General features: G+C 46.6%; 1 protein-coding gene across 1 annotated transcript in view; it reads left to right on the plus strand.

Annotated features, from left to right (window-relative positions):
- The window catches only part of LOC148146821 (microtubule-actin cross-linking factor 1, isoforms 6/7-like), a 99,574-nt gene that overhangs the window by 41,969 nt on the left and 34,205 nt on the right, over positions 1–23,400 (plus strand). Inside the window, exons 5-8 of the mRNA XM_087996941.1 lie at positions 10,422–10,625; positions 15,750–15,941; positions 21,372–21,393; positions 22,451–22,677. Of these exons, the coding sequence (XP_087853067.1) occupies positions 10,422–10,625; positions 15,750–15,941; positions 21,372–21,393; positions 22,451–22,677 (645 nt within the window). The remainder of the gene's footprint in view (positions 1–10,421; positions 10,626–15,749; positions 15,942–21,371; positions 21,394–22,450; positions 22,678–23,400) is intronic.

Below are 23,400 nucleotides of genomic sequence, written 5' to 3' on the forward strand. Positions count from 1 at the left end.
GATGGAGTGTGAGTGTGTATAGCAGTGAGTGTGTACAGCAGTGAGTGAAGTGAGAGGGTGTACAGCAGTGGGTGTGTTTAGCAATGAATGAGTGTGGTGTGTATCTAGTGGGTATGTATAGCAGTAGGTGTGTACTGCAATGTGTGAGTGTGAGTGTATATAGCAGTGGGTGTGTACAGCAATGAGTGAGCATGTACAGCAGTGAGTGAGTGAGAGTGTGTACAGCAGTGGGTGTGTTTAGCAATGAATGAGTGTGGTGTGTATAGCAGTGAGTGTGTACAGCGGTGAATTATGTACAGCAATGAGTGAATGTGAGTGTGTATAGTAGTGGGTGTGTACAGCAATGAGTGAGTGTATATAGCAGTGGGTGTGTACAGCAATGAGTAGGTCTGAGTGTGTATAGCAGTGAGTGTGTACAGCAATGGGTGTGTACAGCAATGAGTGAGTGTGGGCATGTACAGCAATGAGTGAGTGTGTACGGCATTGGGTGTGTACAATAATGAGTGAGTGTGGGTGTGTGCAGCAGTGGGTGTGAATAGTACTGAGTGAGTGTTAATGTGTATAGCAGTGAGTGTGTACAGAGTGGGTGTGTACAGCAATGAGTGAGTGTGGGCGTGTACAGCAATGAGTGACTGTGTACAGCAGTGAGTGTGTACAGTAATGAGTGAGTGTGGGTGTGTGCAGCAGTGGGTGTGAACAGTAATGAGTGAGTGTGAGTGTGTATAGCAGTGGGTGTATACAGCAGTGGGTGTGTACAGCAATAAGTGAGTGTGAGTGTGTATAGAAGTGAATGTGTACAGCAGTGGGTGTGTACAGCAATGAGTGGCTGTGGGTGTGTACAGCAATGAGAGAGTGTGAGTGTGTATAGCAGTGTGTGTATAGCAGTGGGTGGGTACAGCAATGAGAGAGTGTGAGTGTGTATAGCAGTGTGTGTATAGCAGTGGGTGGGTACAGCAGTGGTTGGGTACATGCATGAGTGAGTCACAGTGTGAATAGCAGTGGGTGTGTATAGCAATGAGTGAGTGTGGGTGTGTACAGAAATGAGTGAGTGTGTACAACAGTGGGTGTGTATAGCAATGAGTGAGTGAGAGTGTGTACAGCAGTGAGTGTGTCCAGCAGTGTGTGTGAACAGAAATGAGTGTGTGTTAGCAGTGAGTGTGTACAGCAATGAGTGAGTGTGACTGTGTTTTGCAGTGGGTGTGTACAGCAGTGAGTGTGTACAGCAATGAGGGAGTGTGAGTGTGTATAGCAGTGGGTGTGTACAGCAGTGAGTATGTACAGCAGTGAGTGAGTGTGGGCGTGTACAGCAGTGAGTGACTGTGTACAGCAGTGGGTGTGTACAGTAATGAGTGAGTGTGGGTGTGTGCAGCAGTGGGTGTGAACAGTAATGAGTGAGTGTGAGTGTGTATAGCAGTGGGTGTATACAGCAGTGGGTGTGTACAGCAATAAGTGAGTGAGAGTGTGTATAGAAGTGAATGTGTACAGCAGTGGGTGTGTACAGCAATGAGTGGCTGTGGGTGTGTACAGCAATGAGAAAGTGTGAGTGTGTATAGCAGTGTGTGTATAGCAGTGGGTGGGTACAGCAATGAGTGGCTGTGGGTGTGTACAGCAATGAGAGAGTGTGAGTGTGTATAGCAGTGGGTGGGTACAGCAGTTGTTGGGTACATGCATGAGTGAGTCACAGTGTGAATAGCAGTGGGTGTGTATAGCAATGAGTGAGTGTGGGTGTGTACAGCAGTGGGTTTGTACAGCAGTGAGTGAGCGTGTACAGCAATGAGTGCGTCAGAGTGTGTATAGCAGTGAGTGTGTATAGCAGTGAGTGTATACAGCAGTGTGTACGTGCAGCAATGAGTGAGTGAGAGTGTGTACAGCAGTGGGCGTGTATAGCAATGAATGAGTGTGGTGTGTATCCAGTGAGTGTGTATAGCAGTGGATGTATACTGCAATGAGTGAGTGTGGGTGTGTATAGCAATGTGTGAGTGTGGGTGTGTATAGCAGTGGGTGTGTATAGCAGTGCGTGTGTACAGCAATGAGTGAGTGTGGGTGTGTATAGCAGTGAGCGTATATAGCACTGGGTGTGTACAGCAATGAGTGAGTGTGAATGTGTATAGCAATGAGTGTGTATAGCAGTGAGTGTGTACAGCACTGAGTGAGTGTGGGCATGTACAGCAATGAGTGAGTGTGTGCAGCAGTGGGTGTGTACAATAGTGAATGAGTGTCGGTGTGTGCAGCAGTGGGTGTGAACAGTAATGAGTGAGTGTGAGTGTGTATAGCAGTGAGTGTGTACAGCACTGAGTGAGTGTGGGTGTGTATAGCAGTAGGTGTGTACAGCATTGGGTGGGTACAGGCATGAGTGAGTCACAGTGTGAATAGCAGTGGGTGTGTACAGCAATGAGTGAGTGTGGGTGTGTACAGCAATGAGTGAGTGTGTACTACAGTGGGTGTGTACAGCAGTGAGTCAGTGTGTACAGCAGTGGGTTTGTACAGCAATGTGTGAGAAAGAGTGTGTACAGCAGTGGGTGTGTATAGCAATGAATGAGTGTGGTGTGTATCCAGTGGATGTGTATAGCAGTGGGTGTGTATAGCAGTGAGTGAGTGAGAGTGTGTATAGCAGTGGGTGTGTTTCGGAGTGAGTGAGTGTGGTGTGTATAGCAGTGGATGTGGGTGTGTAAAGCAGTGGGTGTGTATAGCAGTGGATGTGTATAACCGCGAGTGAATCTGGGTGTGTATAGCAATGAGTGTGTACAGCAGTGAGTATGTACAGCAATGAGGGAGTGAGAGTGTGTATAGCAGTGAGTGTGTAAATCAGTGAGTGAGTGTGGGTGTGTACAGCTGTGGGCGTGTATAGCAATGAGTGAGAGTGTGTATGGCAGTGTGTGTGTACAGCAGTGTGTGTACAGCAATGAAGGAGTGTGAGTGTGTGTAGCAGTGAGTGTGTAAAGCAGTGAGTGAGTGTGGGTGTGTATAGCAGTGGGTGTGTACAGCAATGAGTGAGTGTGAATGTGTACAGCAATGAGTGTGTATAGCAATGAGTGAGTGTGGGTGTGTATAGCAGTGGGTGTGCACAGCAGTGGGTGTGTACACCAATGAGTGAGTGTGAGTGTGTATAGCAGTGGGTGTGCACAGCAGTGGGTGTGTACAGCAATGAGTGAGTGTGAGTGTGTATAGCAGTGAGTGTGTACAGCAGTGAGTGTGTATAGCAGTGAGTGTGTACAGCAGTGGGTGTGTACCGCAATGAGTGAGTGTGGGTGTGTACAGCAATGAGTGAGTGTGAATGTGTACAGCAATGAGTGTGTATAGCAATGAGTGAGTGTGGTTGTGTATAGCAGTGGGTGTGCACAGCAGTGGGTGTGTACAGCAATGAGTGAGTGTGAGTGTGTATAGCAGTGGGTGTGCACAGCAGTGGGTGTGTACAGCAATGAGTGAGTTTGAGTGTGTATAGCAGTGAGTGTGTATAGCAATGAGTGAGTGTGGGTGTGTATAGCAGTGCGTGTGCACAGCAGTGGGTGTGTACAGCAATGAGTGAGTGTGAGTGTGTACAGCAGTGAGTGTGTATAGCAGTGAGTGTGTATAGCAGTGAGTGTGTACAGCAGTGGGTGTGTACCGCAATGAGTGAGTGTGGGTGTGTACAGCAATGAGTGAGTGTGTACAGCAGTGGGTGTGTACAGCAGTGAGTATGTACAGCAATGAGTGAGAGTGTGTACAGCAGTGGGTGTGTATAGCAATGAATGAGTGTGAGTGTGTACAGCAGTGGGTGTGTATAACAGTGGGTGTGTACAGCAGTGAGTGAGTGAGAGTGTGTATAGCAGTGGGTGTGTTTCGCACTGAGTGAGTGTGGTGTGTATAGCAGTGAATGTGGGTTGTGTAAAGCAGTGGGTGTGTATAGCAGTGGGTGTGTATAACCGTGAGTGAATATGGGTGTGTATAGCAGTGAGTGTGTACAGCAGTGAGTATGTACAGCAATGAGTGAGTGTGAGTGTGTATAGCAGTGGGGGTGTGTGTACACTAATGAGTGAGTGTGTGTATAGCAGTGAATTTGTAAAGCAGTGAGTGAGTGTGGGTGTGTATAGCAGTGGGTGTGTACAGCAATGAGTGAGTGTGGTTTTGTATGGCAGTGGGTGTGTATAGCAATGAGTGAGTGAGAGTGTATACAGCAGTGTGTGTGTACAGTAGTGTGTGTACAGCAATGAGGGAGTGTGAGTGTGTATAGCAGTGAGTGTGTAAAGCAGTGAGTGAGTGTGAGTGTGTGCAGCAGGTAGTGTGTACAGCAATGTGTGTGTACAGCAGTGGGTGTGTATAGCAGTGGGTGTGTATAGCAGTGGGTGTGTACGGCCATGAGTGAGTATGTGTAGCAATGAGTGAGTGTGGGTGTGTATAGCAGTGGGTGTGTAGAGCTGTGAGTGTGTATAGCAGTGTGTATAGCAGTGGGTGTCTAAAGCAATGAGTGAGTGAGAATGTGTACAGCAGTTGGTGTGTGAACAGCAATGAGTGAGTGTGTACAGCAGTGAGTGTGTAAAGCAGTGGGTGGGTACAGCCAAGAGTGAGTGACAGTGTGAATTGCAGTGAGTGTGAGTGTGTATAGCAATGTGTGTGTGTATAACAGTGGGTGTGTATAGCAGTGAGTGTATATGGCTATGAGTGAGGGTGTATCGCAGTGATTGTGTACAGCAATGAGTGAGTGTGGGTGTGTATAGCAGTGTGTGTGTACAGCAATGAGTGAGTGTGGGTGTGTATAGCAGTGGGCGTGTATAGCACTGGGTGTGTACAGCTATGGGTGAGTGTGAATGTGTATAGCAATGAGTGTGTATAGCAGTGAGTGTGTACAGCACTGACTGTGGGTGTGTATAGCAGTGAGTGTGTACAGCATTGGGTGGGTACAGGCATGAGTGAGTCACAGTGTGAATAGCAGTGGGTGTGTACAGCAATGAGTGAGTGTGATTGTGTATAGCAGTGAGCGTGTTCATCAGTGGGTGTGTACAGTAATGAGTGAGTATGTACAGGAGTGGATGTGTACAGCAGTGAGTGAGTGTGTACAGCAGTGAGTTTGTACAGCAATGAGTGTGTGTGTATAGCAGTGTGTATATAGCAGTGAGTGCGTGTGTATAGCAGTGAGTATGTACAGGAATGAGTGAGTGAGCGTGTGTATAGCAGTGAGTGTGTACAACAATGAGTGAGTGTAAGTGTGTATAGCAATGGGTGTGTGTAGTTATGTGTGAGTGTCGGTGTGTATAGCTGTAGGCACGTTCAGCAATGAGTGAGTATGAGTGTGTATGACAGTGAGTGTGTATAGCAGTGACTCTGTATAGCAGTGGGTGTGTGCAGCAATGAGTGAGTGTGGGTGTGTATTGCAGTGAGTGTGTATAGCAGTGGGTGTGTACAGCAATGAGTGAGTATGAGTGTGTATAGCAGTGAGTGTGTACGGCAATGAGTGAGTGTATGTATAGTAGTGACTGTGTGTACACAGTTTGTACAGCAATGAGTGAGTGTGAGTGTGTATAGCAGTGAGTGTGTACGGCAATGAGTGAGTGTATGTACAGCAGTGAGTGTGTGCATCAATGAGTAAGTGTGTGTATAGCAGTGAGTGTGTATAGCAGTGAGTGTGTACAGCAATGAATGAGTGTGAGTGTGTATAGCAGTGAATTTGTACAGCAATGAGTGTGTGTGAGTGTGTACAGCAGTGAGTGTGTACAGCAATGAGTCAGTGTAAGTGTGTATAGTAGTGGGTGTGTACAGCAGTGAGTTTGTACAGCAATGAGTGAGTGTGGGTCTGTACAGCAGTGAGTGTGTACAGCAATGAGTGACTATAAGTGTGTATAGCAGTGGGTGTGTACAGCAGTGAGTGTGTATAGCAGTGGGTGTGTACAGCAATGAGTGAGTGTAAGTGTGTATAGCAGTGGGTGTGTACAGCAATGAATGAGTGTGTACAGCAATGTGTGAGTTTGTATCACAGTGAGTGTGTATCTCAGTAAGTGTGTACAGCAATGAGTGAGTCTGGGTGTATATAGCAGTGAGTGTGTCTAGCAGTGAGTGTGTATTGCAATGAGTGCGTGTGTATAGCAGTGAGTGAGTATAACAGTGAGTGCGTGTGTATAGCAGTGCGTGTGTACAGCAGCGAGTTTATACAGGAATGAGTGAGTGTGAGTGTGTATAGCAGTATGTGTGTACAGCAGTGAGTATGTACAGGAATGAGTGAGTGAGAGTGTGTATAGCAGTGAGTGTGTACATCAGTGAGTATGTACAGCAGTGAGTGTGTGCAGCAATGAGTGGGTGACAGTGTCAATAGTAGTGGGTGTGTATATGGCAGGGGGATTGGATCCGGACTTGTAGTCCAGCAAGTAGGCTAGCTGTTTGTCAGGATGTCCAAGAATGTAGGGAGGCTGTGAAGAAGGTAGCACAGACAGGGAATACTTGCGGACATAGAGATGGGTTCAAGTGCGTATACTTCAACGCAAGGAGTATCAGAAATAAGGTGGGTGAACTTAAGGCGTGGATCGGTACCTGGGACTACGATGTTGTGGCCATCACGGAAACGTGGATAGAAGAGGGACAGGAATGGTTGTTGGAGGTTCCTGGTTACAGATGTTTCAGTAAGATTAGGGAGGGTGGTAAAAAAGGAGGGGGGCTGGCGTTGCTAATTAGAAATGGTATAACGGCTGCAGAAAGGAAGTTTGAGGGGGATCTGCCTCTGGAGGTAGTATGGGCTGAAGTCAGAAATAGGAAAGGTGCAGTCACCTTGTTGGGTGTTTACTATAGGCCCCCCAATAGCAGCAGAGTTGTGGAGAAACAGATTGGGAAACAGATTTTGGAAAGGTGCAGAAGCCACAGGGTAGTAGTCATGGGCGATTTCAACTTCCCAAATATTGATTGGAAGCTCTTTAGATCAAGTAGATTGGATGGGGTGGTGTTTGTGCAGTGTGTCCAGGAAGCTTTTCTAATGCAGCATGTAGATTGTCCAACCAGAGGGGAGGCCATATTGGATTTGGTACTCGGTAATGAACCGGGACAAGTGATGGGCTTGTTAGTGGGTGAACATTTTGGTGATGGTGACCACAATTCTGTGACTTTCACCTTGGTTATGGAGAGATAGGTGCGTGCAACAGGGTAGGTTTTACAATTGGGGGAAGGGTAATTACGATGCTGTAAGACAGGATCTGAGGAGCAAAAGTTGTGAGCATAGGCTGTCAGGGAAGGATGTCGTGGAAATGTGGAACTTTTTCAAGGAACAGATACGACGTGTCCTTGATATGTATGTACCTGTCAGGCAGGAAAGAAATGGTCGTGTGAGGGAACCTTGGTTGACAAGGGAGGTTGAATGTCTTATAAAGAGGAAGAAGGAGGCTTACATAAGGTTGAGGAAACAGGTTCAGACAGAGCAGTGGAGGGATACAGGATAGCCAGAAGGGACCTGAAGAAAGGGATTAGGAGAGCTAAGAGAGGGCATGAAAAATCGTTGGCGGATAGGATCAAGGATAACCCAAAGGCATTTTATGCGTATGTGAGAAACATGAGAATGACGAGAACGAGGGTAGGTCCGATCAAGGACAGTAGTGGGAGACTGTGTATTGAGTCGGAAGAGATAGGAGAGGTCTTGAATGAGTACTTTTCTTCAGTATTTACGAACGAGAGGGACCGTATTGTTGAAGAGGAGAGTGTGAAACGGACTGGTAAGCTAGAGGAGATACTTGTTAGGAAGGAAGATGTGTTGGATATTTTGAACAACTTGAGGATAGACAAGTCCCCTGGGCCTGACGGGATATATCCTAGGATTATGTGGGAAGCAAGAGAGGAAATTGCAGTACCGTTGGCAATGATCTTTTTGTCTTCACTGTCAACGGGGGTGGTACCAGGGGACTGGAGAGTGGCGAATGTTGTGCCCCTGTTCAAAAAAGGGACTAGGGATAACCCCGGGAATTACAGGCCAGTTAGTCTTACTTCGGTGGTAGGTAAAGTAATGGAAAAGGTACTGAGGGATAGGATTTATGAGTATCTGGAAAGACACTGCTTGATTAGGGACAGCCAGCACGGATTTGTGAAGGGTAGGTCTTGCCTTACAAGTCTGATTGAATTCTTTGAGGAGGTGACCAAGCATGTGGATGAGGGTAGAGCAGTGGATGTAGTATACATGGATTTTAGTAAGGCATTTGATAAGGTTCCCCATGGTAGACTTATGCGGAAAGTCAGGAGGCATGGGATAGAGGGAAATTTGGCCAATTGGATAGAAAACTGGCTAACCGGTCGAAGTCAGAGAGTGGTGGTAGATGGTAAATATTCAGCCTGGAGCCCAGTTACAAGTGGAGTTCCGCAGGGATCAGTTCTGGGTCCTCTGCTGTTCGTAATTTTTATTAATGACTTGGATGAGGGAGTCGAAGGGTGGGTCAGTAAATTTGCAGATGATACGAAGATTGGTGGAGTTGTGGATAGTGAGGAGGGCTGTTGTCGGCTGCAAAGAGACTTGGATATGATGCAGAGCTGGGCTGAGGAGTGGCAGATGGAGTTCAACCCTGTCAAGTGTGAGGTTGTCCATTTTGGAAGGACAAATAAGAATGCGGAATACAGGGTTAACGGTAGGGTTCTTAGTCAGGTGGAGGAACAGAGGGATCTTGGGGTCTATGTTCATAGATCTTTGAAAGTTGCCACGCATGTGGATAAAGCTTGTAAGAAGGCCTATGGTGTATTAGCGTTCATTAGCAGAGGGATTGAATTCAAGAGTCGTGAAGTGATGTTGCAACTGTACAGGACCTTGGTTAGGCCACATTTGGAGTACTGTGTGCAGTTCTGGTCGCCTCACTTTAGGAAAGATGTGGAAGCTTTGGAGAGGGTGCAGAGAAGATTTACCAGGATGTTGCCTGGAATGGAGAATAGGTCGTACGAGGATAGGTTGAGAGTGCTAGGCCTTTTCTCGTTGGAACGGCGAAGGATGAGGGGTGACTTGATAGAGGTTTATAAGATGATCAGAGGAATAGATAGAGTAGACAGTCAGAAACTTTTTCTCGGGTACAACAGAGTGTTACAAGGGGACATAAATTTAAGGTGAAGGGTGGAAGGTATAGGGGAGATGTCAGGGGTGGGTTCTTTACCCAGAGAGTGGTGGGGGCATGGAATGCACTGCCTGTGGGAGTGGCAGAGTCAGAATCATTGGTGACCTTTAAGCGGCAATTGGATAGGTACATGGATGGGTGCTTAAGCTAGGACAAATGTTCGGCACAACATCGTGGGACGAAGGGCCTGTTCTGTGCTGTATTGTTCTATGTTCTATGTATAGCAGTGAGTGTGTACAGCAATGAGTGAGTGAGAGTGTTTATTGCAGTGGGTGTGTATAGCAATGAGTGAGTGAGAGTGTGTATAGCAGTGGGTGTGTACAACAGTGAGTGTGTACAGCAGTGAGTGAGTGTGTATAGCAGTGGGTGTGTATGGCAATGAGTGAGTGCGAGTGTGTATAGCAGTGGGTGTGTACAGCAATGAGTGAGTGAGAGTGTGTATAGCAGTGGGTGTGTACAGCAATGAGTGAGTGAGAGTGTGTACAGCAGTGGGTGTGTACAGCAGTGAGTGTGTACAGCAGTGGGTGTGTACAGCAGTGAGTGTGGGATGAATTTGCATTTGCAGACACATTGTATTTTTGCTCAAAAAGCACACAGTCTGCAGGCAGTCAATCTATATAACATTTTATAAATTCCTACTTTGGAAATGGAACCAGTCTGACTCAAGATTGGGATACAGACAGACTCTAACCTCACACCTTTAATACATTTTCTGAGCTAAGATGTCACTTTTTTAAATGAAACTTTGTTATCTCGGGAATAAGACTTAAAAGTGGTGGCACGGTGCCTCAGTGGTTAGCACTGCTGTGTCACAGCACCAGGGTCCCAGGTTCAATTCCAGCTTCGGGCAACTGTGTGGAGTTTGCACATTCTCCCTGTTTCTGCGTGGGTTTCCTCTGGATGCTCCAGTTTCCTCCCACAGTCCAAAGATGTGCAGGTCAGGTGAATTGGCCATGCTAAATTGCCCATAGTGTTAGGTACATTAGTCAGAGGGCAATGGGTCTGGGTGGATTACTCTTCGGAGGATCGGTGTGGACTGGTTGGGCTGAAGGGCCTGTTTCTACACTATAGGGAATCTAATCTACATAGTAATGAACTGAAACCTGCAACACATTTTAAAAGATGAAAGACTTAATAGCAAGCTAGGTTTGTTCAATATATCATTTTAATGGCGTGACACTGTGATCTTTTGCTATAAATTCTGTGTCTTATGACCCTGCCCCACTCGTTATCTGATGAAGGAGCAGCGCTCTGAAAGCTAGTGCTTCCAAATAAACCTGTTGAACTCTAACCTGACGTTGTGTGATTTGTAACTTTGTCCGCCCCAGTCCAACACTAGCTCCTCCACATCACAGTCTCTGATGGTTCTGCCCCTTTATGCAGCAACTCCAAGGGTCTCTGGAGGAACTGGAGCCCGTGTGCGCTGAGCTGATCTCTGTCAGTTCCCAGTTGGTCCTACTCAATGCTGCTGATGGCCTGTATTTCAGTAAGACAGCAATCAGGCTCCAGGAGGATTATCACCTTCTACAGCACCAACTGCAAGAGGCAGTGATCTCACTGGAGAAGACCTTCCGCCAGTATCTGCAGGTATCTCCGTATAGAGTCGTAGAGTCATAGAGATGTACAGCATGCAAACAGATCCTTCGGTCCAACTTGTCCATGCTGACCAGATATCCCAACCCAATCTAGTCCCACCTGCCAGCACACGGCCCATATCCCTCCAAACCCTTCCTATTCATATACCCATCCAAATGCCTCTTAAATGTTGCAATTGTACCAGCCTCCACCACTTCCTCTGGCAGCTCATTCCATACACGTACCATCCTCTATGTGAAAAAGTTGCCCCTTAGGTCTCTTTTATATCTTTCCCTCTCACCCTAAACCTATGCCCTCTAGGTCTGGACTCCCTGACCCCTGGGAAAAGACTTTGTCTATTTATCCTATCCGTGCCCCTCATAATTTTGTAAACCTCTATAAGGTCACCTCTCAGCCTCTGATGCTCCAGGGAAAACAGCCCCATCCTGTTCAGCCTCTCCCTGTAGCTCAGATCCTCCAACCCTGGCAACATCCTTGTAAATCTTTTCTGAACCCTTTCAAGTTTCACAACATCTTTCCGATAGGAAGGAAACCAGAATTGTACGCAATATTCCAACAGTGGCCTAACCAATGTCCTGTACAGCCGCAACATGACCTCCCAACTCCTGTACTCAATACTCTGACCAATAAAGGAAAGCATACCAAACGCCTTCTTCACTATCTTATCTACCTGCGACTCCACTTTCAAGGAGCTATGAACCTGCACTCCAAGGTCTCGTTGTTCAGCAACACTCCCTAGGATCTTACCATTAAGTGTATAAGTCCTGCTAAGATTTGCTTTCCCAAAATGCAGCACCTCGCATTTATCTGAATTAAACTCCATCTGCCACTTCTCAGCCCATTGGCCCATCTGGTCCAGATCCTGTTGTAATCTGAGGTAACCTTCTTCACTGTCCACTACACCTCCAATTTTGGTCTCATCTGCAAACTTAATAACTGTACCTCTTATGCTCGCATCCAAATCATTTATGTTAATGACAAAAAGTAGAGGGCCCAGCACCGATCCTTTTGGCAATCCACTGGTCACAGGCCTCCAGTCTGAAAAACAACCCTCCACCACCACCCTCTGTCTTCTATCTTTGAGCCAGTTCTGTATCCAAATGGCTAGTTCTCCCTGTATTCCATGAGATCTAACCTTGCTAATCAGTCTCCCATGGGGAACCTGGTCGAACGCCTTACTGAAGCCCATATAGATCACATCTACTGCTCTGCCCTCATCAATCCTCTTTGTTACTTCTTCAAAAAAACTCAATCAAGTTTGTGAGACATGATTTTCCACGCACAAAGCCATGTTGACTATCCCGAATCAGTCCTTGCCTTTCCAAATACATGTACATCCTGTCCCTCAGGATTACTTCCAACAACCTGCCCACCACCGAGGTCAGACTCACCGGTCTATAGTTCCCTGGCTTGTCCTTACCCTTCTTAAACAGTGGCACCACGTTTGCCAACCTCCAGTCTTCCGGCACCTCACCTGTGACTATCGATGATACAAATATCTCAGCAAGATGCCCAGCAATCACTTCTCTAGCTTCCCACAGAGTTCTCGGGTACACCTGATCAGGTCCTGGGGATTTATCCACTTTTATGCATTTCAAGACATCCAGCACTTCCTCCTCTGTAATCTGGACATTTTGCAAGCTGTCACCATCTATTTCCCTACAATGTATATCTTCCATATCCTTTTCCACAGTAAATACTGATGCAAAATATTCATTTAGTACCTCCCCCATTTTCTGTGGCTCCACACAAAGGCTGCCTTGCTGATCTTTGAGGGGCCCTATTCTCTCCCTCGTTACGCTTTTCTCCTTAATATATTTGTAAAAAATTCTTTGGATTCTCCTTAACTGTATTTGCCAAAGCTATCTCATGTCCCCTTTTTGCCCTCCTGATTTCCCTCTTAAGTATACTCCTACTTCCTTTATACTCTTTTAAGGATTCACTCGACCTATCCTGACATATGCTTCCTTCTTTTTCTTAACCAAACCCTCAATTTCTTTAGTCATCCAGCATTCCCTGTACCTACCAGCCTTCCCTTTCACTCTGACAGGAATATACTTTCTCTGGATTCTTGTTATCTCTTTTCTGAAGTCTTCCCATTTTCCAGCCGTCCGTTTACCTGCGAACATCTGCCCCCCAATCAGCTTTCGAAAGTTCTTGCCTAATACCATCGAAATTGGCCTTTCTCCAATTTAGAACTTCAACTTTTAGATCTGGTCTATCCTTTTCCATCACTAATTTAAAACGAATAGAATTATGGTCGCTGGCCCCAAAGTGCTCCCCCACTGACACCTCAGTCACCTGCCCTGCCTTATTTCCCAAACGTAGGTCAAGTTTTGCACCTTCTCTAGTAGGTACATCCACATACTGAATCAGAAAATTGTCTTGTATGCACTTAAGAAATTCCTCTCCATCTAAATCTTTAACACTATGGCAGTCCCAGTCGATGTTTGGAAAGTTAAAATCCCCAACCATAACTACCCTATTATTCTTACAGATAGCTGAGATCTCCTTACAAGCTTATTTCTCAATTTCCCTCTAACTATTGGGGGGGGGTCTATAACACAATCCCAATAAGGTGATCATCCCTTTCTTATTTCTTAGCTCCACCCAAGTAACTTCCCTGGATGTATTTCTGGGAATATCCTCCCTCAGCACAGCTGTAATGCTATCCCTTATCAAAAATGCCACTCCCCCTCCTCTCTTGCCTCCCTTTCTATCCTTCCTGTAGCATTTGTATCCTGGAACATTAAGCTGCCAGTCCTGCCCATCCCTCAGCCATGTTTCTATAATTGCTATGATATCCCAGTCCCATGTTCCTAACCATGTCCTGAGTTCATCTGCCTTCCCTGTTGGGCCCCTTGCATTGAAATAAATGCAGTTTAATTTATTAGACCTACCTTGTCCCTGCCTGCCCTGACTGTTTGACTCACTTCTGTTCTCAGCTGTACCCGTCTCAGATCGATCTCTTTCCTCACTATCTCCCTGGGTCCCACCCCCCCCCCCCCCCACCTTACTAGTTTAAATCCTCCCAAGCAGTTCTAGCAAATCTCCCTGCCAGGATATTAGTCCCCTTTCAATTTAGGTGCAATCTGTCCTTCTTGTACAGGTCACTTCTCCCCCAAAAGAGATTCCAATGATCCAAAAATGAGAATCCTTCTCCCATACACCAGCTCCTGAGTCATGCATTCATCTGCTCTATCCTCCTATTCCTGCCCTCACTAGCTCATAGCACTGGGAGTAATCCAGATATTACTACCCTTGAGGACCTCCTTTTTAAATTCCTGCCTAACTCTCTGTAATCTCCCTTCAAAGTCTCAACCTTTTCCCTTCCAATATCGTTGGTTCCAATGTGGACAATGACCTCCTGCTGGCCCCTCTCCCCCGTGAGAACATTCTGCACCCTTTCTGAGACATCCTTGATCCTGGCACCAGGGAAACAACACACCATTCTGCTTTTTCTCTGCTGGCCACAGAAACGTCTGTCTGTACCTCTGACTACAGAATCCCCTAACACAATTGGTCTCTTGGAAGCCGACGTACCCCTCATTGCATTAGAGCCAGTCTCAATACCAGAAACTTGGCTGTTCGTGCTACGTTCCCCTGAGAATCCATCACCCCCTACATTTTCCAAAACAGCATACCTGTTTGAAATGGGTATATCCACAAAAGACTCCTGCACTAGCTGCCTACCCCTCTTAGGAGAAAGTGAGGTCTGCAGATGCTGGAGATCAGAGATGGAAATGTGTTGCTGGAAAAGCGCAGCAGGTCAGGCAGCATCTAGGGAACAGGAGAATCGACGTAAAAGAAGGGCTAATGCCCGAAACGTCGATTCTCCTGTTCCCTAGATGCTGCCTGACCTGCTGCGCTTTTCCAGCAACACATTTCCATCGCCTACCCCTCTTACCCTTCCTGGAGTTAACCCATCTATGTGACTGTACCTGAGACTTTCCCCCCTTCCTATAACTGCCATCCATCACATACTGTTGCTGTTGCAAATTCCTCATCGCTTCTATCTGTCTCTCCAACCGATCCACTCGATCTGATAAGATTCGCAACCAACAGCATTTATGACAGATATAATCCGCAGTAACCCTTAAACTCTCTTTAAACTCCCACATCTGGCAAGAAGTGCATATCACTGCAAAGGCCATTTTTGCTCCTTCACAATCTACAGACCCAGAAAATAACACCATCTTATTCCTCTACAAACACAGCCCCAGGTTAAATTAATAGCTATGGCTTATATTTTAAGTTTAATCAAGAGACTTATCTCCAAAAACATATAATCAAGAAAGAATCCACTATACTCACTACTGCAGCCTTTCTCTTGGACAGACTTAAAACAACAATTAACTTATCTGATTCTGTGCTGTGAACTTCGCCCAACAGTTCCTCCAAGATTAGTTGTGATATTCACTGGTTGTTAATTTTCCCAGATGCACTCCGATGTCCAGCGATACACGAATTCAAACAGCAAAGGCAGTAACTGTGCAGGTTCTCTCTCTCTCTCCCCCCTGCACTGTCCTCACCATGTGCTTCCTTTGTCTGCTCTTCTCCCTTTTAAACTGCTGTTGTTTTGACTTTTTTTCCCAAAGTTCCAAAACAATGCAACAGCAAATAAAATAGGAATTGCTGCTCCTGGGATTCAAGGAAATCACCTAAAATACCTCAAAAAAAGGAGCAGCTCTTACAGCCAGAGATTTTTCCTGTCCTCCATCTTGGATTACCCAGAATCCTATATCAAACCATCTCCCAAAAAGAAGAGCGACTCCTCGGTCCATCCTCAGGGCCTGGGATGAGCTGGTTCTGGGGCTGGGAGGAGAGTGAGGGAGCATCCTCCTGAGGGATCCACCTCCTGAGAAATCTACCTCCTCAATGGATCTACCTCCTGGAAGGATCCACCTCCCTCAGGATAATCCTCCTGAGGGATCCACTTCCTTGATAGAATAAAATCTCAAGGGATCAACCTCTTTGAGGAATCAATCCTCATAAGGGATGGACCTCCTTGAGGAATCTTACCTTGGGAGGGATCAGTTGTGAACTCTCTGTTCCTGACATTTCTCTGTTGCCTACAGTAACCCTGATTGATTGATTGATTGATTGTTTTTCCAGTTCTTGGAGCAGGTGGCTGTACTTTCTGATTTGCTGCAGAAGGTCCAGGACCGAATGTGGAATCCACCAGGAATACCCAGTGTCTCTGAGAGAATCCAAGAACAGATCGAGGAAAACCGACTGATCTTTGAGAAGCTGGGCAGTTTGCGGAGAGCTCTGGATAATGTCACTGCCCAGAGGAAGGAGCTGCTGGCAAACAACCAGTGCCCATCAACTGATGCCAGGAACAGAGGCAAGTTAACAACACAAACACTCTGTCACTGAGGAGCAAAGGGAGGACGAGGATGGAAGGGGATAGGGTGCTGAAGGAGGGTCTGAGGAGGACAACATAGGGGAAGTGGCTGAAAACATGACAGAGGGTAAGGACAGAGAACACAATAGGACCTAAAGTCCAGAGGAGCAAAAGGGTCTGAGTTCAGCAATTTGCAGGAGAGCATCATCAGGACAGAGAGAGGTGGGAGACCGAAAGAGAGAGAGAGGCCGAATGGACAGACACACAGAAACATAGAAAATAGGTGCAGGATTAGGTGGTATATTTTGGTAAGTCAAGTACTGGAAGAAATTATACAGTGAATGGCAGAACTCTTAGGAGTATCGACATGCAGAGGGATCATGGTGTGCAGGCCCACAGATCACTGAAGGTGGTAGCACAGGTAGATAAGGGAGTAAGAAAGGCCTATGGCACGCTTGCCTTCATTGGAAGGGGCACTGAGTAAAAGGATAGACAAGCTACACTGTTGCTTTACACAGCTTCAGTTAGGCCGCACTTGGAATACGGTGTACAGTTCTGGTCACCACACTACCAGAAGGATGTGGATACTTTGGTGAGGGTACAGAAAAGGTTTACCAGGATGTTGCCTGGTCTGGGGGATTTTAGCTCAGGAGAAAGGTTGGATACACTGAGTTTGTTTTCACTGGAACGCAGGAGGTTGTGGGGCGACCTGACAGAAGTTTATAAGATTGTGAAAGGCATGGATAGAGTGGAAAGTATGAGGCGTTTTCCCCAGGGTGGAGGGTTCAATTACTAGGGGACACAGGTTCAAGGTGTGTGGAGGGGGTGGGGGGGAGTGGAGGATGCTGTTTCAAAGAGATGTATGAGGCAGGTTTTTCACACACAGAGGGCAGTGAGTGCCTGGAACCTACTGCCTGAGGAGGTGGTGGAAGCAGACACACAATAGCAGCATTCACGATGCACCTGGACAGATAGAATCCCTACAGTTTGGAAACAGGCCTTTCAGCCCATCATGTCCACACTGACCCTCCAAAGAGTATCCCATCCAGACCCACCAGCTCTACCCCTGCATACCCATGGTGAACCAACCTAACCTGCCCATCCCTGAACACTATGGGATAATTTAACATGGCCAACTCACCCTAACCTGCACATCCCTAACACTATGGGGTAATTTAAGACGGGTAACTATTGGCCAACTGGCCAAATATCTATTGTTGGAAAAGAATTGGAATCAATTATGACATAAGTAATAGCAGGACATTCGGAAAATCATAATCTAATCATGCAGAGTCAGCAGGACTTCATGAAAGGGAAATTGTATCTGACTAATTTATTAGAATATTTGAGGAAGTTTCAACCAGAGTGGATAGAGTGAACCAGTAGATGTGTTACCATGGATAAGTCATATGATAAGAGCCCATGGTGTGGAGGCAGTATAGTGGCATGGATAAGGAATTGGCAAATTGCCAGGAAACAGCAAGTGGGATGTCGGGTTCCTTTTCAGGTTGGTGAGCTGTGACCAGCGCGGTTCCATGGGATCAGTGTTGGGACTGCAACTGTTTACAGTATATGTTAAAGACTTGGAGGAGGAAGTGAATGTACTGTAGCCAAATTTGGTCGTGGGTTTGGAAGGTGTTGTCTAAGGATCTTTAGTGATTTTCTGCAGTGCATCTTGTAGATGGTACACACTGCTGCTACTGAGCATCAGTGGTGGGGGGAGTGGGTGTTTGTCGATATGATGCCAGTCAAGTGGGTTGCTTTGTCCTGGATGGTGTCAAGCTTCTTGTGTTGTTGGGGCTGCACCCATCCAGGCAAGTGGGGAGTATTCCATCACACTCCTGACTTGTCCCTTGTAGATGGTGGACAGGCTTTGGGGAGTCAGGAGGTGAGTTACTCACTGCAGTATTCCCAGCCTCTGACCTGCTCTTGTAGCAATTGTGTTTATGTGGTGAGTCCAACTGAGTGTCTGGTCACTGGTAACCCCCAGGATGTTGACAGTGATGGTAATACCGTTGAATGTCAAAGGCGGTGTTTAGAATGTCTCTGATTGGCGATGGTCATTGTCTGGCAGGGTTAAGGAGAATCCCAAAGCCTTTTGTTTGTATATAAGGAGCAAGAGAGTAACTAGGGAAAGGATTGGCCCACTCAAGGACAAAGGAAGAAAGTTATATGTGGAATCAGAGAAAATGGGTGAGATTCTTAATGAGTCCTTTGTATCGGTATTCACTGAGGAGAGGGACATGACTGATGCTGAGGTCAGAGATAGATGTTTGATTACTCTAGGGCAAATCGGCATAAGGGAGGAGGAAGTGTTGGGTATTCTAAAAGGCATTAAGGTGGACAAGTCCCCAGCTCCGGATGGGATCTATCCCAGGTTACTGAGGGAAGCGAGACAGGAAATACATGGGGCCTTTACAGAAATCTTTGCAGCATCCTTGAACATGGGGGAGGTCCCAGGGGACTGGAGAATTGCTAATGTTGTCCCTTGTTTAAGCAGGGTAGCAGGGATAATCCAGGTAATTACATACCAGTGAGCCTGACATCAGTGGTAGGGAAGCTGCTGGAGAAAATACTGAGGGATAGAATCTATTCCCATTTGGGAGAAAATGGGCTTCTCAGTGATAGACAACATGGTTATGTGCAGGGAAGGTGATGTCTTACCAACTTAATAGAATTCTTCAAGGAAGTGACAGAGTTGATTGATGAGGGAGGGGCTATAGATGTCATATACATGGACTTCAGTAAGGTGTTTAATAAGGTTCCCCATGGTAGGTTGATGTAGAAGGTGAAGTCATGTGGGGTCCAGGGTATTCTAGCGAGATGGATAGAGAACTGGCTGGACAGCAGGAGACAGAGAGTAGGAGTGGAAGGGACCTTCTCCAAATGGGGACCTGTGACCAGCGATGTCCCACAGGGATCCGTGCTGGGACCCCTATTGTTTGTGATAGACATAAATGATTTGGATGAGGCGATAAGTGGTCTGATTAGCAAGTTTGCAAATGACACTAAGGTTGGTGGAGTAGCAGATTGGGAAGGGGACTGTCAGAGACTACAGCAGAATACAGATAGATTGCAGAGCTGGACAGAGAAACAGCAGCTGGGGTTCAATCTGGCCAAATGCGAGGTGATGTGTTTTGGAAGATCCAATTCAAGAGCAAACTATACAGTAAATGGAAATGTCCTGAGGAAAATTGATGTACAGAGAGATCTGGGTGTTCGGGTCCATTGTTCCCTGAAGGTGGCAATGCAGGTCAGTAGAGTGATCAAGAAGGCATACGGCATGCTTTCCTTCATCAGACGGGGTATTGAGAACAAGAGCTGGCAGGTCATGTTACAATTGCATAAGACTTTGGTTTGGCCACATTTGGAATACTGCGTACAGTTCTGGTAGTCCCATTAATAAAAGGATGTCGGTGCTTTGGAGAGGGTGCAGAGGAGGTTCACCAGGATGTTGCCTGGTATGGAGGGCACCAGCTATGAGGAGAGGTTGAGTAGATTAGGATTATTTTCATTAGAAAGACGGAGGTTGAGGGGGGACCTGATTGAGGCCTACAAAATCATGAGAGGTACAGACAGGGTGGATAGTAAGAAGCTTTTTCCCAGAATAGGGGATATAATTACTACGTGTCATGAGTCCAAGGTGAGAGGAGAAAAGTTTAGGGGAGATATATGTGGAAAGTTCTTTATGCAGAGGATGGTGGGGGCCTGGAATGCATTGTCAGTGGAGGTGGTAGGGGTGGGAATAATAGTGTCATTTAAGATGTATCTAGACAGATACATAAATGGGCAGGGAGCAGAAGGATACAGATCCTTAGAAAATAGGTGACAGGTTTAGATAGAGGATCTGGATCGGCACAGGCTTGGAGGGCCGAAGGGCCTGTTCCTGTAATTTTCTTTGATCTTGGTTCTTTGCATCCTGATTTGCTTGATGTTTTGTGGATGTTGTTCCCAATGATGGTGATCCTGATGAAATATCTCTTTCCTGCAGACCTGCAGTGACATGGTTATCCTGGAGAGAGATTGAGGTTGTTTCTGTTGTTATCTTTGTTTGATAACTGGACAGTTTTGACACAATGAGATGTATATACCCTGAACCCTCCCCCACTTTTTTTAAACAATAATGAAACATGATTATATGAATCCCAAGTGGCAAGTGAGGTTGGGTTCAGAGGCCTGTTATGCTCCAACCTCTGTTTCTCATGGTAGGGGTTAGGAGTGTTTAAACGCCCTGACCATGATGTGGTTAGGAAGAAGAACCTGAGATACAGTGGTCATGAAGACCAGTGTTTCAGAGACGAGTGATTATGCAGAGGACTGCAAGAGATCAATCATTTTAAATAAAAGTGAAAATGGAGCTGACCTGTCAGACAGAGACCACTTTAAACGTAGGTAATAGAAATGAGGGTGAAAGCAAAGGGGAGGTAGGAATCTGATTTGGAGACTATATCCATTGTGGAGAAAATAGCTTGGTTAAATCCTATCCAGAAATAGATTTGGAAGAGGTGTAAGATGCATGTGAGTTTTGATATATCAGAAACAGTTACACCTTGTCTTGTCTGGCTGTCAGGAGCTGTTTCATCACTTGGATCACTGAATCAGCGCCTCAGGCGACTGACTGTGTGGAGTTTGCACATTCTCCCCGTGTCTGCGTGGGTTTCCTCCGGGTGCTCCGGTTTCCTCCCACAGTCCAAAGATGTGCAGGTCAGGTGAATTGGCCATGCTAAATTGCCCGTAGTGTTAGGTTAGGGATATGGGTGGGTTGCGCTTCGGCGGGTCGGTGTGGATTTGTTGGGCCGAAAGGCCTGTTTCCACACTGTAATGTAATCTAATCTAATTTGTCAAACAGGCACCAAACAGAGGGTCTGAATCCTTTCTCTCTGGGGTGTCTGTATTAAATCCTCCCTGTACTCCTGTTGGTGTGTTGTCAGTCCCCCCTATTGGAGAAATGTGGAATTGCCGCCTCGGTGTTTGAGTTAGTTGTTTCGTCCATCATTCTCTCGGTTCCCATGTTTGTGCTGTGCCATGCCCCCTGTTGGAGATATTGGGAATTACCATCTGGGAGTCTGAGCTACACTGTCATCATAATTCTCTCAGTTTCCCTGTTGGGTTACTATTCTGTGTCCTTTGATCCTACTCCACAGCTACCTGATAAAGACACGGTGCTTTGAAAGCTAGTGCTTCCAAATAAGGTAAAAACAATGACTGCAGATGCTGGAAACTAGATTCTGGATTAGTGGTGCTGGAAGAGCACAGCAATTCAGGCAGCATCTGCTCCTCGGATACTGCCTGAACTGCTGTGCTCTTCCAGCACCACTAATTCAGTGCTTCCAAATAAACCTGTTGGACTATAACCTGTTTAATTTTGCCCCCTCTATTGGATATATCAGGAACTGCTGTCTGGCAGTCTGAGTGAGTATGCTCAGTCAATACTAATCTTTTTGCATTGTCTCATATCCATGGTGTGGGGATGTCATTAGGGGTCTGCGTTATAGCGAGTCGGGAATGTTCAGTTTGCCTGTCTGTCAGGGAGTTCTTGGGAATCTATGAAATGTTCATGTTGTCACTGAGTAGCGAGTGATTTACAATCTGTCAGACAAGTCTCCTCATGGGCCACTTAAAGTAGTCCGGATTCCCTTGGATGTGGAAGCTGCGGTTGGTGACACTGACAGAAGTGTATCATTTCCATCAGTGGGGTCACTGTGAGGATGTGTCATGGGGTGTCTTCTCTTCTCGAGTCACTGCCCTGAGTGGGGTTTTGTGGTGAATCTTATCCTTCTGAGTCTTCGTGTCATTTTGGGAGGGTCTTGAGGATCTGCCATTGGATTGATCAGGTTCGATTACCCTGATCAATCAGACCCAACCAGGTGTTGGTACATTGATAGCAGGGTGGCCTTTGGGTGTCCATTATGGTAGGTGCTGGGTGCATGTAGCCACCTCCAAATAAGGGTGCCAGGCCGCTCTGTGTCTAGCAAATGACTTGCTGCTCCTGATTGTCCTGAGGGTGATATTCCATTGTCCTGTTCAAGTCCAACTCCAGATGGGTGTTGCAGGGTCTGCAGCTTTTGGATTTATTTGCAAACTGTCTGTGAGCAGCTGCAGCCTGTCTGCATACTGCGGCAGGTGGATTGACACTTTAGTCAAGGCTGGGGTTTATTTCCCAGCATGCTTTAATCATTGTCCATCTTTTGTTATTCCACGATAAGTGTATTATTGTCCATCATAAGTTCATTACTTCTGGAGGCCAATTCAGCCACAAAGGACAGGAAAGTGGACACGAGGAATGTCAGACCAGCCTCGAGGGGCCGAATGGCCTACTCCTGTTTCTTATGGTCTTATCGATTCTGTAATTCCCAACTGTCTCACTCTACCCCATAAGTGGCCAATCCATGCCTGGAAACTATTTGGCGATTTGTGATTGAAAATTTTTCAAATGCTGACTGTTGTGTAAAATTCTTTTCTTGAGCAGACATTCAGGAGAAGCTTGACCATTTGGTGCGGCTCTGGACTGAGTTACAGTTTCACTCTCAGGAGCAGGAGTCCAGGCTTCAGGCCAAACTTTGCCAGGCCCAGCAGTTTGAGATAGCTCTGACTGATCTCACTGTTGTCTTGAAGACCACTGAGCAGAGGCTGCAAGATCTGAGTACACCATCATCCAATCCAGTGACTCTCCAACATCGTCTTGGCTGCCTCCAGGTGAGTGAGGATATCACTGAGGGTGACCTTTATTACCTTCCTGCTCCTGACCTGCTGTCGGGGTTTAACTGGACTGGCTCTGGAGGCAGTTCACAGATAGTGAGAGGCAGGGGTTTGGCAACCCAGGGTTCAGTTCAGTTCAGGTGAAATCTGAAACAGAAATGAAGGCAGCAAGTTAGTGAATGAGTCTGGAAAAGGAGAGGAAATAAATTAGGCAACAGACTACGTGTTTGCTGGGGCATGGGTTTCTGACTTCACAGTCCAGAGTTCATCAAATAAAGCAACCAAACTGAGGGCACTTCTCATCAATATTGCCCTGATGCTAGGAATGTGGCTGAGAGAGGGAGCTCAGTGTTCTTGCTTTCAGGGTTTTCAGATGGAATGGGTGGGGTGGAATAACAGAGGAGGGAGTTTGGAGGAGACTAAGGCAGCTGTGAGGAGGGATGATGTGCTGAAATGGTCAACAAATGAGGCCACAGTCAAAAGGTGTGGTGCTGGAAAAGCATATCCGGTCAGGCAGCATCCGAGGAGCAGGAGAGTTGACGTTTCGAGGTACCTGGACTACACCTCCTCCCACCCTGCCTCCTGTCAAATCATTATCCCTTACTCCCAATTCCTCTGCCTCTGCCACATCTGCTCTCAGGAGGACCAATTCCACTCCAGACCATCCCAGATGGCCTCCTATTCCAAGGGCCATAATTTCCCCTCCCACGTGGTTGATGT

This window comes from Chiloscyllium plagiosum, unplaced genomic scaffold (genome assembly GCF_037043375.1).
Source record: "Chiloscyllium plagiosum isolate Xiang-an unplaced genomic scaffold, Cpla_swu_hap1 HiC_scaffold_19, whole genome shotgun sequence".
In the NCBI taxonomy this organism is placed as follows: domain Eukaryota; kingdom Metazoa; phylum Chordata; class Chondrichthyes; order Orectolobiformes; family Hemiscylliidae; genus Chiloscyllium; species Chiloscyllium plagiosum.